Source organism: Penaeus chinensis, chromosome 34, assembly GCF_019202785.1.
Source record: "Penaeus chinensis breed Huanghai No. 1 chromosome 34, ASM1920278v2, whole genome shotgun sequence".
NCBI lineage: Eukaryota > Metazoa > Arthropoda > Malacostraca > Decapoda > Penaeidae > Penaeus > Penaeus chinensis.
The window spans coordinates 36,659,186-36,679,185 of record NC_061852.1 but is presented as its reverse complement, the minus strand read 5'-3'; the positions used below and the strand labels follow the sequence as shown (position 1 = coordinate 36,679,185).

Genomic DNA, 20,000 nt, shown 5'->3' with positions numbered 1-20,000 from the left:
TAGTGATTGTGTGAGTGTGTGTGTGAATGAGTGAGTGTATGTGTGTGTGAATGAATGCTTGTGTGTGTGTGTGAATGAGTGATTGTATGTGTGTGTGTGAATGAGTGATTATGTGTGTGTGAATGACTGAGCTTGTGAGAATGTGTGATTGAGCGTGGATATATGATTGCGTGAGTGTGTGGGGTAGTGATTGTGTGAATGTGTCCGGTAGTGATTGTGTGAGTGTGTGTGTGAATGAGTGAGTGTATGTGTGTGTGAATGAGTGATTGACTGACTGAGCGTGTGGATGTGCTTGCATGAATGGTAGAGTATGCGACTGTGTGATTGAGCGTGTGTTTGAGTGTAGGATTGTGCGATTGACTAAGTGAATGTGTGTTTGAGTGTAGGAATGTGTATATATAATAAGTGCATGCCACGCATGCATATATGGTTGGTTGTTTGTGGGAAAGGGTCAAGGTCCAAGTGGTGTTTTTTTTTTTTAGTGTGTGTGTGTGTGTTCCCGTCACTCGCGCACGCTGCGTGAGAAGGAAGGAAGAAAGAAAGAAAGAAAGAATGAATGAATGAATGAATGAATGAGTACTTGCTTGCTTGCTTTCTTGCTTGTAAGAGTCTGTGTTACAATCAAGTTGGTGTTGTGTGAATTTCTTGTTTGTTAATGTCCACAAGGTTGTTTACGATCTTGTGCATGATTGTAAGTTTGTGTGGTTGTCGGTCTGTCTTCGTGCCTCGAATAGGTCCATTCATTCATGTTTTTTGTTTGTTTATCCGTTTTTGTATGTGGGCAATATAATAGCATATGTATCTGTGTATCTATCTCTCTATGTATCTGTGTATCGATCTCTCTATGTATCGGTGTATCTATCTCTCTATGTATCTGTGTATCTATATATCTATCTATGTATCTGTGTGTCTATGGATCCGTGTATCTATACATGTCTCCATCTTTGACTTTCTCACTGAAATAATACAAAAAAAAAAAAAAAAAAAAGCAAGGCATTGTGTGTAGGTTTTGTGCGAGCTGTACTCCGAGTTATTAGTATTAGTAGGGTGCTGGGGTTGTCGCTCAGTCAGCTGTTGCTTGTGTAGATATATAGATATATAGATATATAGCTAGCTAGCTAGCCAGCCAGATAGATAGATAGATACATACATACACAGACAGGCAGACCCCCTCCTTCTGTGTGTCTGCCTGGCTTTTTCTCCCTTCCTCTGGGTGTCTGTCTGTAGCAGCGGTAGCGATCTCGTCTAGCAATCTTGCTGATCAACGTTCAAATCCCTCGCCCCTGTGTGTCTGCATGCACTTCAGCAACAACGCACACGTGTATAAACACCCTAGGGAAAATACTTTATACATGTGGGTACACGCTTTTCAAATATTACTGGCCCAATGCACTTTAGACCGCCATTTATCACTATCACATATATCTACTTTAGTCTTTCTTTCTTTCTTTCTTTCTTTCTTTCTTTGCTTCTGCTTCATGTTGGTTATCAGAGTCTAATAATAACTAAAGCTTAATGTAACCATACACATTTCTTCTTCATCATCATTTACAACACCAATAATAACATACACAATGACAAGCTTAATAATAATAGTATTGATAACAATACCAGTAGAGATGCAAGAAAAATCAATATTTGTAATCGCAATACTGGGGACTCATGTTGATTTATTAATAGTAGTAGAAGGTAAGTAGTAGTAGTAGTAGAAGGTAAGTAGTAGTAGTAGTAGTAGTAGTAGTAGTAGTAGTAGTAGTAGTAGTAGTAGTTGTAGTAGATAAAGCAAGATAGATAGATGGGTATCAAATTGTATCCTCTTTATGAGTATTTGTAGGACCTAAAATAGGTCCAAGGTTTTTGGTTTGGTGGGGGTTGTTGGTTTTGATGGTAGATGTTGTCGGTCAAGACACTTAACCTCCGAAACCGTACAGGGTACGTCCCTGGCGCTTGAGAGCGTAGACGACGTCCATGGCGGTGACGGTCTTCCTCTTGGCGTGCTCGGTGTAGGTGACGGCGTCACGGATCACGTTCTCGAGGAACACCTTGAGGACACCACGGGTTTCTTCGTAGATCAGACCAGAGATACGCTTGACACCTCCACGGCGAGCAAGACGACGGATGGCAGGCTTGGTGATACCCTGGATGTTATCACGCAACACCTTGCGATGACGCTTGGCGCCACCCTTTCCGAGCCCCTTTCCGCCCTTGCCTCGTCCGGTCATGATGATAGTGGTTTTCTTGCTGGGAGTTAGCGAGATGAATTTCGTCAACAACAACAAAGTTAAAAGAAAAGACCCGTTACCGGGGGGGAAAGAAGGCGGGAGAGGGGAAGGATAAAGGGGGGGATCGAAAAGATGATTTAGTAAGAGAAAAAAGAGTCGGGGCTTAACCCAACATGCGGGGTAAAAGTTGGGGGGCATAGCTGACCGGGAGGTAGAAAGGAGGATAAAGGCTGGAGAGGGAGGCCCCGCGCCATCTGTGCGCGCGTGGCCCTGACATGGCGGGATTCGCCTGGCATGAGCGAACTCATGGGTCGGCGAGTCCACATGCCCGGGCTGCGGCGCGCACTCGGCTAACGGGAGGTTGGGAGCGGAGAGGGCGGCCTGCCAGGCGCCATCGGGGCCCCACCGTGCACGGACTTCTCGCCCATGGCAACGGTGGCGCCCTCGGCTAACCGGGAGACTGCGAGGGTGAAATACGAGTGAGATCGCTAATCAGAGGCTATCTCCCACGCCCGCGTCGAGCAGAGATTTCTCTCTGTCGGCGGCAGGACTTCCAGGGAGACGTGCTCTGGCGATCTCACCACGCCTGGATTAGCAACACTGGCCATGACATCTCCTCCCCCACTCGCGCGTTGCCACTCCTTACGGCAAAGGAGCCACGGTCATGGCAGGGTGCAGGCGGCAGATGTCACGTGTCGGAAATCCGAAACCAGTGAGATTGAGGTAAGGATTAGGATGAGGGACGCTTACGCTATGGAAGGATGATGAGATGGGGCGTGGGCGAGGTTGAGGTTACGCACGGAAGAGAGAGAGAGGGGGGGGGAAGGGAGTTAAAAACGGGATAGGGCTCTCTTAAGAGGGGTTATTTTAATTAGGAGATTAAAAGGGGGAGTTTTGGAGAAAACATCCACCATAAAAAGTACTTATAAACTAGGGGAATTAAAACATGAATGGTAAAAAAACTAAAAAACGTAAAAAACTTAATAAAATGTAACACAAGAACACAAGTAAAATTGAAAGCTTAAAAAAGGATAGGCAGCAAATTTACGCTGCTCGACATCCGCGCTCGCGAGACCCGGCAACAATCGCGCCGGAGCGTGATTGGCCGAGCTGTGGGGAGCGCGGGTGCCGAGTTTATAGTAAAAAGCGCCGAAGCTTTTTTAACTTAAGTTTTATAAAAGTATAAGAATTAAAAATACGAACGAAACAAGGGAGGAGGATGGGTGAAAGACGTGAAGGAAGTATGAGAAGCACACAAAGGAAAAGATGATGCTGCCAAGCCAGGAACTGGCCCCTGTTCATCGCCTCGGTCTGGCGAGAAGACATCGCGGCCAGGGCCGCCCTTCTTCTCCTGAAGAAGGCATGGTCTACCCAGACGGGCAACCAAAACGCGAGGTTTGTAGTTGTTGTTTACATAGCCTCCTGCGCCAGGGAGAGGCACAGAAGCATTTCTCGTGATCGTGAGGTGATCGTGGGGACGACACAACTCGTCCCCAGCCCATAGTACAGATCCATGTGGGTGCTTTATTCTGATTGATCTGTAGCTTGTGTGCATTTGTATGTAATGTGGGTCTGAGTGCGTGTGTGTGTGAGAGGAGGGTGTGTAAGGGCTTTGAACAGGTGCAGTTTGGCGTGGGAGGCAGCTCATCTAATTGTCAGCACGCCATTTAAAGTAGGTCAAGCTGACGCTGACCCACTTTTCGTGGCGTTTGCTGCTCCCGGAACCGAGGCCGCGGACGAGTCCGAGCCCCGTCCCCCTCGAGGTCCGGGAGGGACTCCTGAGAGAGGGAGACGTGGAATTCTCGGGAATCGGCGGACCAATTCCCGATGTTTCCTAGTCCCCCGAGGTTCCCCCCAACGGGGAGAACAGCTAGCGAGGTAGCCCCCGCTTCGACCTCAGGGAGGTCGATTTGGAGGCTATCCTCGCTATCGGAGTCCCCCAGAATGGTGTTGTCATGGTGACCACGAGGGGGTGCGGTGGTCGCCGGGGGCAGTGGGTCTTTCTTGTCTTTCTTCTTGTGCGTGTTTAGTGGTGATGGTAGTTTGCGTTTGTGTTCGTTTGTGTTTTTTGTAGTATTTGGTTGTGAGCTTAGTTTTGGTTGGCGTTGTGGTTGTGGTTGTGGGAGTAGGTGTGTGCGGGAGGTAGAGGGCTGTGGTTGTGTGGTGGTCGCCGGTCTATCCTCGGTGTTTGTATTTGTTTGTGTGTGATATTCAGCTATGTATAGGTCTTCATCTTCAAAGATTTCCCTGGGAATCACAATGTTAGGGAGGTTGTTTCTTTGTAGGAGTACAGGGACAATGTCTGCGAATCTTTGTGCTTTGTATTTGGCAGCTATCAAAGCTACGTGTAGTATAGTTTGTATTTTAGTGTTAATGTCAGGTGTGAGAGTGTTGGTTTGGGGGAACTGAGGTGGGGGAGGCATTGTGGTTCTCGGGGGAATCGTGGGAGGTCTTGTGGTGATGGGTGTAGATGTCTGTAGGGGTTGTTGAACTGTTGAGGCGTATGTTGGGTTGGTGTTTTGTTTAAGTGCTTGTCTTTTCGTCTTCAGTATCTCTTTCCGTGTAGGGCAAGACCCGCTGACGGCGGCGTGCTGCCCCTCACAGTTGCAACATTTGGTGGGCTTGTTGCAAGTGGCGAAGAAGTGCCCAACTTCGCCACAACGACTGCACCTTTGTTCGTGTGTACATGTGTGTTTTTTGTGATTGTATCTGTAGCACTTCAGGCATTGATCAATCTGAATGAAGCACTCAGGTTCTATGTTATAGGTGGGGACGGATGTGTTAAACATCACGATCCCACGAGAAATTAGTTTCTGTGCCTCTTCAGGCGATGAGCATCGGATCTTGACGATCCGAGATTCAGGAGGTTTGTAAATGTCAACTACAGTGACATCGTTTTTGGCTGTAATTTCCGCCTGAATGGCCTCACACGATCGTGGCGGGATTGTTTTGTCGATCTTTTTTGCCACGACCGTGCATTTTGCCTTGGTTTCAGGGGAAGGAGTGGGTTTAAAGCCCTTAGCAGCGAGTTTTCTTTGGCCAGATGAGGAGAGGAAGGGGGTCATTTGTTCTGGTTTGGCTACAACAACTTTAAAACCGTTGTGAACTTTAAAGCAGTGCGTGACGGCAACCTCTGTGATTTCAAAGATTTTCTGGAGAGCCACCTCACAGGAGATGGGCTCCCCAGAGTATGTTAATTTGATCATGTGACCCATGATCGCATAGCGTAAGGGTGATGGTGATGGGAAATTGGGGGAAGGCTAGCAAAGCTAATATGACAGGAACGTGGAACGGCGGAAAGTGGTTTCAAAAAAGGGAGGCACACTGAGCAATTAACAGTCTTTGTGTGTTAGGGCCGGTCGGGGTTGAACCCTGCCGAACGGGCGTGAACCCTTATATGTTCGGCCGGCACCTCGCAGTAAAACTGTCAATTGCCACAGTGCTTCGTGTTTTAATTGTAAGCACTCTGACCTACAATTAAAACACTAGCTCCAACGTGAGGTAAGCGTGATAACACCCAAAGTTATACACACAAGGCCAAGGTCGTCTTTGCGTGGGGTGTCAAATGATCTCTTTACAAAGAAACCCACACAAAAACCTTGGGACCTAGTGGTCCTGAGAGCCCTGAATTTCGTCTCGACCGAGATCGGGTAAGGCTACCGCCGCGCCCCGTCTGCGTAGCGGCGAGGCGGCCGACTCAGATGAGCGCTCATCTTAACTGACCGCTGTGCAAATACAAACTCGCCTAGGCCTTGTTATTGACAAAAGCTCACATGTAAAATACTTTCAATTGATCGGGCCTTAGTAGTTTGTCCCAAGCTTCAACTTGGAATTGAACATAACGTCACCGAGGCTGCATTAGAGGACCTGACATGTGCCGTATCTCTGGCAATATTTACCCAGTCAAAATAGGCGGGGTTAAGCCAGACTCTCGCAGCCACACGCGACTCCGCTAGGTCTCGCTCGCTCTCCTATAAATTGACGTCTTGAGCGTGTTCGCGTTTCATATCTGTATAGATACAAACTCGCAAAATGGCACGTACCAAGCAGACTGCACGTAAGTCTACCGGAGGCAAGGCCCCCCGCAAGCAGTTGGCCACCAAGGCAGCACGTAAGTCTGCCCCTGCTACCGGAGGTGTCAAGAAGCCCCATCGTTACAGGCCCGGAACTGTTGCCCTTCGTGAGATCCGTCGTTACCAGAAGAGCACTGAGCTCCTGATCCGCAAGCTGCCCTTCCAGCGCCTGGTCCGTGAGATTGCCCAGGACTTCAAGACTGACCTCCGCTTCCAGTCCTCTGCTGTCATGGCTCTGCAGGAAGCCTCCGAGGCTTACCTGGTCGGCCTCTTTGAGGACACCAACCTCTGCGCTATCCACGCTAAGAGGGTCACAATCATGCCTAAGGATATCCAACTTGCTCGCCGTATCCGCGGAGAGCGCGCCTAAGGTTTTGATTGCATACCTGCAACACAAAATCATAATCCTCGGCCCTTTTCAGGGCCTAAAGATTGTCTCCAGAGAGATGAAATTCAGACAAGTAGTGTAAAAGTTGTCAATGTACACAAACTAGTATTGATAAGCATATATACATAATAATTATATCAATCTTGATAGCATACATACATACAGATGTACACACACACACATACATACATACATACATACATACATACATACATACATACATACATACATACATACATACATACAAACATACATATACATACACAAACACACACACTAATATATATATATATATATATATATATATATATATATATGAGAGAGAGAGAGTGTTATGTATGTATTAGTTATATAGGCATACACACACACACTAAATGCTAATATGTATATATATACATATATATATATATATATATATATATATATATATATATATATATATATATATATATATATATATATATATATATATATAAATATACACACACACACAAACATATATATTTAATATATATATATATATATATACACACATATATACATATATAAAAATAGAGAGAGAGAGATTTATGTATATTTATATAGATAGATAACTATATATATATATATAGATAAATAACTATATATATAGATAAATAACTATATATATATATATATATATATATATATATATATATGTGAGAGCATGTATGTATGTATGTATGTATAAATAAATTATGTATGCATATATGTTTACGTATGTATACTTAGTTATGTATGCATATATGTTTATGTATGTATATATAGTTAGGTATGTATATATATACACACAACTATATAAATATGTACATATATGTATTATATAGTTTTATATATATATATATATGTATATAGATAGAATTCTGTATGTATATATAAATAATTATGTATGTGTGTATATATAGAAATCGGTATATATGTGTCTATACAGAAATCTGCATATATATATGTATAAGTATATATGTATGTACATATATACATATATATATATATATATATATATATATATATATATATATATATATAAATATATATATATATATATATATATATATATAGTATATATAGTATGCAAGAAAAATAGTATATATAGTATATATAGTATATATAGTATATATAATATATATAGTATATATAATATATATATAGTATACAGAATATATATATAGCATATAGAATATATATATAGTATATAGAATATATATATAGTATATAGAATATATATATAGTATATATAGAATATATATAATGTATATATAGAATATATATAATGTATATATAGAATATATATAATGTATATATAGAATATATATAATGTATATATAGAATATATATAATGTATATATAGAATATATATAATGTATATATAGAATATATATAATGTATATATAGAATATATATAATGTATATATAGAATATATATAATGTATATATAGAATATATAATTATATAGAATATATATAATGTATATATAGAATATATATAATGTATATATAGAATATATATAATGTATAATATATATGAATATATATATAATGTATATATAGAATATATATAATGTATATATAGAATATATATAATGTATATATACAGATTTGTATATATACAGATATATAATGTGTAGGTGTATTTTGCAATCAAGACGCTCAATAACGCAACACATTATTTGAATACTCACTTTGAGTGACAGAATAAACAGAGGCTACGATCCACTTCACCTCCCAAGGTCTATGTGCTAAAAGATTAATAAATATACTACATATGATCAAACCTACCTTACCTCCACAAGTTAGGTGTTATGTTATGTTCTCTGTAGTTTGTAGGTTCTAATGACCGCTCCTGATTTGTCCATTCCTTGAATAATAATAATAATAATAATAATAATAGTAATAATAGTAATAATAGTAATAATAGTAATAATAGTAATAATAGTAATAACAGTAATAATAGTAATAATAGTAATAATAGTTATAATAGTAATAATAGTAATAATAGGCGTGAAATGTCTGTTAATGATGATTATAATACTAATATCAATCACATTGAAATCATACAAGGCACTTTCTAACATTCTACGCAAAAAGCTAAACAGCCGAGATACACAGATAGGTACGGCTAATGAATAACAAACCGACTCACTGTTTGTCTACTTGGTAATTAATGAAGCACTTGTAGAGCTATCTATCTGTGTGTAAGGACACTGAATGGTCTTATAGTAGTAGTAGTAATTCTAATAATAGAAACAGTAGTAGAAGTAGCAATAACAATAACAGTAGGAGGCAGGGAACATGTTACTAACTAACTGGGTTACCAAAGTCATTGTATATCTGCTTTATTACAATATGTGGCTCCTAAAGGAGCCGATGTTGTTCTAGGAGGCAAGAAAAGCATGCAACCTAGAGATTTACTTGGAGGAAGTGTACTTTGTGACGGCCTTTGTGCCCTCACTAACAGCGTGCTTGGCAAGTTCTCCAGGGAGCAACAGCCTGACAGCGGTCTGAATCTCCCGGCTGGTGATGGTGGAACGCTTGTTGTAGTGTGCAAGGCGGGAAGCCTCAGCTGCAATGCGCTCAAAAATGTCATTCACGAAAGAGTTCATGATAGACATGGCCTTGGAGGAGATACCGGTATCAGGGTGGACCTGCTTGAGCACCTTGTAGATGTAGATGCTGTAGCTCTCCTTCCTCCTGCGCTTCTTCTTCTTATCACCCTTGGTGATAGACTTTTGGGCCTTACCGGCCTTCTTGGCAGCCTTTCCGGAAGTTTTGGGTGGCATGATGCTTGTCGTCGTTCCTACGGGACGAAGTACGTTTCCCGCACTCACAATTTTCCTTTTATTGTCCAACGCGCGCGCCAGCCTCCCCGTACAGGACCACGACTACTGGCTGATCTGGTGTACACAGAACATGCCAGTTGTCGCAATCTGACTCAGTCAACCGGGGCCGCCTATAAAAGCTAAGCTCGCCGAAATTGCAGTAAGGTCCCACCATCACCCAGTCAAAGCTAAACGAGTCACCATAATAGCAAACGAAACTTCAAAGTGTCATTGAGCCACCTTGGTCTGCCGAGGCCTCAATCGCGCCGCGAACTCGCCTGCTGTTATTGTGCTCGAAGTAAATGTACAGTAAATACTCTCTGATTTTCCCAGAGATTTTTTGCTTTTTTCTTTCTGCATTCAGCAGTCTCTTTTCAACCATTGACGGTGATAAGGGAACATTACACCTCTCCTCAGACCCGCAGCTCTCTCTATCACAGGGAAACCTGTATAGAAAGGCCCAGCAGTCTGAGCTGACATATAGGTGTGCTTTTTCTTCCACTGAATTCCTTTCCCTTTCTTGTGGTCACCTGGACCTGCATAAGTCCCTCGAGGGCTTTTGTATTCGTCTGGGTGGTGTGCTACTTACCTGTTGCCCCTTTGTAGCAAGGATTGGCAATAAGGGAGCAGCCCAACACAAAGCTCCAATCCCCTTGTGCACTGGAGAACGCAACCAGTCTGCTACTAGGGGGGGTCGAGTATAGGCTCCTTTTTTCCCCATACTTTCTCTCTCTCTTCATCATCTCTCCATTCACCTCGCACCTCAATCACATCACCCACACGGCATCTCCCCTGACCAATGCACCTTGACCATGCCTAAAATTAAAATCAAAGCTCTCGGTGGCCCCTCCCCGAGAAAAAGAGATATTCTTGCCAATGCACTTTTCAGTGCAGAGATCAGAGTACTTCGGTACTTCACCCTTCATGATGGTTATCTGGCCCTAATTGAGGACGACGCCCATGCCGAGAAGCTCTTCTCGCAGGACGTCGTCCAGTCCTTGGAGAAGCTTGGTTTCTCCCCTGTACTCCCCGTAGACATGAAGGCGAAGCTCACGCTAGTCTTCAAAAAGCTAGACCGACAAGTTGTCAACGAGTCGGAGCTAGACATTGCGGAAGAGATCACCTCCTCCTTCCCCGACGCCCAAGTTGAGCACATTTTCATAATGAAGCTCAAATACATCATGAAGGTTAGGTTCTCTGACCACGCCATGGCCAAAAAAATCAAAGATAAGGGGATATACCTCTTCAAACTCTATGTTGCCCCCTGGCAAATCGAATTTGAGAGGTATACGCCCCTTAAGCAGTGCATGAACTGCTTCGGTTATGGCCACCTTAAAAACCATTGTAAGGCCGAGAAGAAGACGCGGTGCACCGAGTGTGGCTCCAGCACTCACTCATACAGGGACTGTAAAAGTCCAGTCAAAAAATGCCTAAACTGCAGTGGTGCCCACAGGACATTTGCTAACAGTTGCCCCACCCGAAAGGAGGCCATGAAGGTTTCCCAAGAGAAGCTTAGGGAGAAACTAATTGAGATTGAGGCTAAGCCATTTAGAGCTGTGGCCCAGAAAACTGCTCAGGAAGCAGTACATGCAACGACGAAGACCTGGAAACCACTCATTAACCAGGTCCGTCAAGAAATTAAACAGGTGAAGGCAGAGTCCATTCACCTAGCCCTCCCTAACGACCTCTCGAAGGAGATCCTTGTGGTCCTCCTGCATGCCCACATGCAAAATATCATTGCCCCTGAAAAGGGATTCAGGCATCATGCTAGGGTAGCACTGGAGGCTAATAACCTTCCTGCTCTCGACCTTGGGGAATCTGACTCTTGGGGTATCCTTAAGGTAATCAAACCACCATCCATGCCAGTTCAGGACCTGCCTGAACAGCAACAACCCCAGGCACCAATGCCGCAGCCCGTACAGGCCCAGGCAACGGAGCCCCGTCCTCTGCAGGCTCAATCAGCTGAGCCCCTGCCACAAAGGGCCCAGTCACTGGAGCCCCAGTCAGTTCCCCAAAACGTCGAAGACCTACCGGCACCCACCACCGCCATGGCCTCCCCCTCTCGTCAGTCAGTGAGACCCAAATACATCAGAATATCCCCAGTAGTCGACTCAGAGGATATCCTCTGCGATACCCCTGATGCACCCCCCCCTACCCCAAACCTTACAGAACCCGCTGAAACTTACATTGACATAGAAGGAGAGGAGCGCCTCATGGACGGGACTGCAATACTCCCTGCCTATTATGGCATCCGCCTCTTCTCAGAGAACCCTGAAAGATACCAGTACTCTGACCCCACTGAAATTGGCACTGAAATCAAAAATAACCGAATAAAGTGGTTAACATCGAAAAGAGAGCATTCTAACATGGTCACAATTCAGAAGCTTCACAGCCACCTCAAGAGGGGCGACTTGCACATTTCCAATGCCATGATAGAATATAGCCAAGACTTCGACACACTAAACAACGGCTATTTTATTGAATAACAACATAATACACATGCAACACCATACATTACACTCACGCCTCACCATAATACAACACAATGTATTACACTGGACAACAAGGAAAGCTGAACTGTGCAACACATACAGAAGACACGACCCTCACATCATACTCATTAACAGCCATGGGCTCAATAACATCAACCCACTCAAGATTTACATGTACACCACCTACTCTTCCAACAAATCACAGGAAAGAAGCGATGGCGTAGCAATAGCGATCAGAAATGACATCACACACAAAATCATTAATAACTTTCACTCAGACCTATTGGCAGTCGAAATAAACACACCACAAGGACCCATTATACTAGCAACATTATACATTCCACCAAGAAGACCATACATACCAGAACCTGACATCTTGCAGCTCCTGAGGCACAATAAACCAATATACATCATGGGAGACCTTAACGCAAACCACCCTCTTTTTGGTTACAACCGCACAAACACTGTAGGCAGAGGCCTCGCCTCTCTCATACAACAAGGCAGACTCACACACCTCGGTCCACACACACCAACATATATAGCTTATAACACGGCAACAACACCAGACATAGTCTTAGCAAATCACAGAGCACAACTACACCACCACATCACAACAGACGATGTCACAACCAGCGACCACCTCCCGGTCATCCTAACACTTTCAACAAATCCCATCATGATCCCAACACAACCCCGAGAATCCTTCAAACATGCAAACTGGGAGGGCTTCAAACAAGCACTTGAAAACACACAACTAATTGATCTCGAGGGGCAACCCACACACACAATAAACACCCACCTTGAACAGTGGTACACAGACATACAGACGGCTCGGCAGGCCAACATCCCCAAAACAACATACAAGACAATCCCTCACTACAGAGAAACACATCGTCTGAAATTGCTTAAAATACAATACAGGCACCTACACGACCTTGCAATAACACGGGGCTGGGACGCACAACTACGCACACGATACAGAGAAATACGAACACAAATTACCCACGAAACTAAAGTAATGAACAAACAACACTGGGAAACACTTGTGCAAAGACTATGTCAAAACACAAAAGACCCCAAGAGATTTTGGAGTAACTTCAAAATGCTTATGGGATCGAACAAACAGACAACCACATACATATACAACACGCAAAGACAGAAGGTTGACACGGTGGAGGAGATGGAGCCTCTCCACAGGGAATTCTGGCAACAGAATTTCCAAATCTCCCCCGCCGAGAACGCCCGATTCGACCACACCACAGAGACCGAGGTTACAAACTACATACAACAACATAGAAACAGATTTCTCCCAGAGAACACCATCAGACTAAACACTCTCACCGAGGACAGTCCCCTCTCCACACCAATCACACCAGAGGAAATAACAAATACAATCAAACGCACCAAAAACACAACACCAGGAGCAAGCAACATAAACAAAACAATCATTGAACATCTTCCACCCAGAATGATCAGCAGACTACGCCATATCTTCAATGCAGCACTGGCAACAGGATATTTCCCTGATAAATTCAAACACGCCACTCTCACCTTAATACCCAAGCCAGGGAAATCTACACATGAGGTGGGGAACTACCGCCCCATCTCACTCTTAGAAGTCCCAGGCAAACTGCTAGAGAGGGTAATAACACAAAGACTCATCCCACACCTTGAAAACAACCAAATACACAACAGTAGGCAATACGGCTTTCGCCCACACAGAGGGACTGAGAGTGCCATCGCCCTCGCTTATGAGGAGATTGCTCTCGGTCTCGCTAACAAGCACCAGACGAACGCAATACTGCGAGACGTCAGCAAGGCCTTTGATAAGGTCTGGCATGACGGTCTCAAGTACAAATTAACACAACTACAGCTACCCACACACTTCACGCGCCTTCTCTGTAGTTTCCTGGATGACAGGACTGCCACGATACGCCTGGGAGCCCACCTAGGCACCCCCATCCACCTCAGAAGTGGAGTACCACAGGGAGGCGTTTTATCGCCAACCCTCTATATCCTGTATACAGCTAATCTGCCAGAACCAACACCATACAGCAACTATATTTCATATGCAGACGATATCACACAGATTATCACACACCCCTCTAAATCACAACACTTCATGAAACGAACAACAGAAAGAGCTATACAGAACATCAACACCTTTGAGCACCACTGGAAAATACAGACAAACATAAACAAATTCAAACTCATACCCATAGCACGTAGAAATTCACAACCAATCACAATCAACAACACCAACATTCCATACACTAACACAGGAACCATTCTCGGACTACAGTTCACAAGCACAGGCTTCCTCACACACGTCAAACACAGAATAACACAAGCACAAATAACACTAACCAAACTAAAACGCTTTTCATGCTGCACACCACAAACAAAACTCAGACTTTACAAAACAACTGTCAGACCTATTCTTGAATACACAGCTATCCCGCTGGTTGCAATATCAAACACACAAAAACTCCGAATGCAATCAGTACAAAACAAAGCACTACTCTGGGTACACGGCGCAACATATCAAGACCGAATTTCCGCAGAAACACTACACAGAATATACAGCATGGAACCACTGAACACACGCATACACAGACGAGGCAAAAACACCTGGGCCCGACTACGCGAACAACAAGACGAACATTATAACAACATCTTTGAAAAACACGCAAACACCCACACAAACCACGCTTGGTGGCCCAGAACACTACCAATCACAGAACACGAAACACCCACACCGATGTACGCACACACAAATACACACACCGCCCCTTAATTGTGACCATGACCATGTCTTTGTTAATTTTTAAGTTGTTAAAGGCTAAAAAAACACAAATAATAGAAAAAACAATAAAATCAGAAGTTACCCTCAGAATCCCCAAAGGATTGGCTAAACCATGTTGCACAGCGCCTAAAATAAGGACATCAAAGTGAGCAACCATCGGTCCTGCCAGCTCCCATGCGTGCGACACGGATTAGCCAATCACGGGGGAGAGAGGGCTGGCCACCTTGCCGCCTCTCGAAGCTATAAATTCGGCAGCAGTGTTACCACGGCTTGTCACTTTGCCCGCCTCGGCCCGCCTCGGCCCGCCTTGGCCCGCCTAGTGGTCGTGGGATCAGTGCCGACGAACTATAGACGGAGAGATTTCAAGGACTGAACATCTTACAAACTTACTACGGACTCTTGACTCGATTGCCTGTGATTATGGGAGTGCACACGTGCAATTGCATAAGGCAGACACGCGAGTCGGAGGACGAGTAAGATGGAGATGTTCTACGGAAGAAAAGGAGAAAAAAAAAAAAAAAAAAAAAAAAAAAAAATACTCCTATTAAAAAAAAAAAAAAAAAAAAAAAAAAAAAAAAAAAAAAAAAAAAAAAAAAATAATAATAATAATAGCCTTATTCTCAATGTCATGTACCTTGTAACCCTATCGTACTGTTGTTGACACAGCTACCCTTCCATTCATTCGTAATTTATGTTAAGTCAATTCACTTTTGTTCGCTTGCCCTTGTTTTGTTCCGTGTGTTACTGTTTCTGTTCTTGTTCGTGTTCGTGTTCCTGTTCTTGTTTTTGTTTTTTGTTCTTGCATTTGTTTGCTCTTGCTTGCTTGCATGCTTGCTTGCTTGCTTGCTTTTTTTTTTTTTTTTTTTTTTTTTTTTTTTTTTTTTTTTTTTTTTTTTTTTTTTTTTTTTTTTTTTTTTTTTTTCTCTCACTTCACCATTATTTATATGTAACATGCTCCCTTTTCGTTCCCTCCCCATTGCTAGTCAGACCTAGTTGTCAAAGAAGTCACTCCCCTACGAATGTTATCACATATGCCACTTTATTCGTTTATCGAAACCCATTAGCCACATTAACTCATCTCATCTCATCTCACCCTTTCCCCTCCTGCCTCTGTCTAGTATGTACTTCCCCTTCATCATCCATCACCTACGTTTTTTGTATTACCTCTATATCTCTCGCTCTGCCCCTGGAACTCCCCAGCCTCTTTCTTCTTTGTTTTGCCTTTTACCTTGCATTGTAAAATTAAAAAAAAAAAAAAAAAAAAAAAAAAAAAAAAAAAAAAAAAAAAAAAAAATTGTAGTCATTAGTCTATTAATTTATTCCATTAATCCATTTGCTAATCCTATTTATTTAATAATTAGTCGTTTCTCGTTAATTAGTTCCATATTCAACTCACAAATATGAAAATTAAAATCAATAAAAAATCATTAAACGTTAAAATAAACCTAAAAAAAAACAAATACATATATATATGATTATATATATATATTAACAAGAAAGAGAGGTGTTTACTTTTAATTTAACTAATATAATCTCACTATTCGTTATGGCCAGCACTTCAATAATCATATAACTCAAATTCAAATACCCCCCCCCCCCCTCCTCGAACCCCAGACATGACCAAGAGATAAAGATTCACCACCATGCAAGGGGCTTTCGCCCCCCTACTTTCATAACCTCTAACTTCCTTATATTTCAACACTTTACCTTCTCCCCCCCCCCTCCTTGGATTTCTTCACCTCTTTACTACGTTAATTGCCTAATTGCAGTAAGGTTTGTAAAGTACCTAACAAGCAAGCATCATGTCTGGTCGTGGTAAGGGTGGTAAGGTAAAGGGCAAGTCAAAGTCCCGCTCCAGCAGGGCTGGCCTTCAGTTCCCTGTGGGCAGAATTCACCGCCTTCTGCGTAAGGGAAACTACGCTGAGCGTGTGGGAGCAGGTGCCCCTGTGTACCTGGCTGCCGTCATGGAATACCTGGCCGCTGAGGTCCTGGAATTGGCAGGTAACGCCGCTCGTGACAACAAGAAGACCCGTATCATCCCCCGTCACTTGCAGCTTGCCATCCGTAACGATGAAGAGCTCAACAAGCTGTTGTCTGGCGTCACCATTGCCCAGGGTGGTGTTCTGCCTAACATCCAGGCTGTGCTCCTCCCCAAGAAGACCGAGAAGAAGTAAACACTCTTCTTGGTTCTCCCATCTCAACATCGGCTCCTTTAGGAGCCACAGTATCTCCCTAATGAGAAAATTGACAAATCATCATGGTAAAATTATTAATAAATGTCATACCCATAACACAAGCCAGTACAGTTAGCCAACACCCGACTTCATGTTATCAGTAATACATGTACCTCTATACATATACATATAACCATATATATACATGTACATACATAAACAGGTAACCAGACATATACATGTACAAACATATACATATAACCATATATATACATGTACATACATAAACAGGTAACCAGACATATACATGTACATACATATACATATAACCATACATATACAGATAACCATACATATACATGTACAAACATATACATGTACATACATATACATGTACATACATATACATGTACATACATATACATGTACATACATATACATGTAACCATACATATACATGTAACCATACATATACATGTACATACATATACATGTACATACATATACATGTACATACATATACATGTAACCATACATATACATGTACATACATATACATGTACATACATATACATGTAACCATACATATACATGTACATACATATACATGTAACCATACATATACATGTACATACATATACATGTACATACATATACATGTACATACATATACGTGTACATACATATACATGTACATACATATACATGTACATACATATACATGTAACCATACATATACATATAACCAAACATATACATATAACCAAACTTATACATGTACATACATATACATATAACCATACATTTATAAATATATATATATATATATATATATATATATATATATATATATATATATACATACATATATATATATATATAAATATATATATATATACATAAATATACATAAATATATATAAATATATATAAATATATATAAATATATAATATATAAAAATATAGAGAAATTTAGATCAATGTCAATAAATATAGATAAATATATAAATCAATATAGATAAACATAACAATAAACACATCAACAAATATAGCGTTAACTATACTGATAAATAAATCATTAAATATAAAGAGAAATAAATAAGTAAATATGAAGTTAAATAAAATTTGTATATAGAGAGAATAATATCAGTAAATATAAAGAGAAATATATAATCAAATATAAAGATAAATATAGTTAAATATATCAATGAATATGTAGCTAAATATAGGTAAATATATCAATAAATACATAGATAAATATATAATCAAATATGTAGATAAATATATCAATATATATGTAGATAAATGTAGACAGATATATAATTAAATCTGCTGATAAATAAAGATAAATACATCAATAAATATGTAGATAAATATAGATAAATGCATCAATAAATATGTAAATATAGATAAATATATCAATAAATCTGCTGATAAATATAGATAAATGCATCAATAATTATGTAAATATAGATAAATATATCAATGAATATGTAGATAAATATAGAGAATATATATATAAATACGTAGATAAATATTGATAAATATATAACTAAATATGTAGATAAATATATCAATATATATGTAGATACATCTAGATAGATATATCAATAAATATGTAGATAAATATAGATAAATATATAATTAAATATGTAGATAAATATAGATAAATATATAATTAAATATGTAGAGAAATATATCAATATATATGTAGATAAATGTAGCTAAATATATCAATGAATATGTAAATAAATATAGATAAATATATCAATTAATATGTACCTAAATATAGGTAAATATGTCAATAAATACGTGGATAAATATAGAGAAATATATCATTAAATATGTAGATAGATATATCAATAAATATGTAGATAGATATATCAATAAATATGTAGATAAATATAAATTAATACATCAATAAATATGTAGCTAAATATAAATAAATACATCAATAAATATGTAGCTAAATATAAATAAATACATCAATAAATATGTAAATAAATATAAATAAATACATCAATAAATATGTAAATAAATATAGATAGATATATCAATAAACCTGCTGAAAAATATAGATAAATACATCAATAAATATGTAGATAAATATAGATAGATATATCAATAAACCTGCTGAAAAATATAGATAAATACATCAATAAATAAGTAAATATACATAAATATATCAATGTATCAATAAATCTGCTGATAAATGTAGATAAATACATCAATAAGCCTGCTGATAAATAAAGAACTATACTTCAATATGTAAATATAGATAAACATATCAATAAATCTGCTGATAAATATAGATAAATACATCAATAAATCTGCTGATAAATATAGAGAAATATATCAATAAATCTGTTGATAAATATAAAGAAATATATCAATAAATCTACTGATAAATATAGAGAAATATATCAATAAATCTGTTGATAAATATAAAGAAATATATCAATAAATCTACTGATAAATATAGAGAAATGTATCAATAAATCTACTGATAAATATAGAGAAACATATAAATAAATATGTAGATAAATATAGTGAAATATATCAATAACCCTGCTGATAAATAGAGATAAATACATCAATAAATATGTAAATATAGATAAATATATCATGAATATGTCGATAATTGTAGATAAATATATAAATAAATAAAAAAAAGATATAAAAATATATAGACGTATAGAAGTGAATATATATATATATATATATATATATATATATGTATATATATGTATATATATGTATATATATGTATATATATGTATATATATATAATATATATGTATATATGTGTTTATATGTATATATATGTATATATATGTATATATGTATATGTATGTATGTATGTATATATATATATATATATATATATATATATATATATATATATATATATATATATATATATATATATATAAATAAATAAAAAAAAGATATAAAAATATAAAGACGTATAGAAGTGAATATATATATATATATATATATATATATATATAT

General features: G+C 39.4%; 3 protein-coding genes across 3 annotated transcripts; 1 reads left to right on the top strand and 2 right to left on the bottom strand.

Annotated features, from left to right (window-relative positions):
- Positions 1-1,784: 1,784 nt before the first annotated feature.
- On the bottom strand, positions 1,785-2,239 carry LOC125043852 (histone H4). The gene has a single exon (XM_047640180.1). It carries the CDS (start codon positions 2,220-2,222, stop codon positions 1,911-1,913), a length of 312 nt encoding a protein of 103 aa, XP_047496136.1. The 5' UTR covers positions 2,223-2,239; the 3' UTR covers positions 1,785-1,910.
- Positions 2,240-9,068: 6,829 nt separating this feature from the next.
- LOC125043858 (histone H2B) lies at positions 9,069-9,485 on the bottom strand. Its single transcript, XM_047640184.1, has one exon. It carries the CDS (start codon positions 9,475-9,477, stop codon positions 9,106-9,108), a length of 372 nt encoding a protein of 123 aa, XP_047496140.1. The 5' UTR covers positions 9,478-9,485; the 3' UTR covers positions 9,069-9,105.
- A 7,112-nt stretch (positions 9,486-16,597) lies between these two features.
- LOC125043491 (histone H2A) lies at positions 16,598-17,037 on the top strand. Its single transcript, XM_047639593.1, has one exon. It carries the CDS (start codon positions 16,617-16,619, stop codon positions 16,986-16,988), a length of 372 nt encoding a protein of 123 aa, XP_047495549.1. The 5' UTR covers positions 16,598-16,616; the 3' UTR covers positions 16,989-17,037.
- Positions 17,038-20,000: the final 2,963 nt, after the last annotated feature.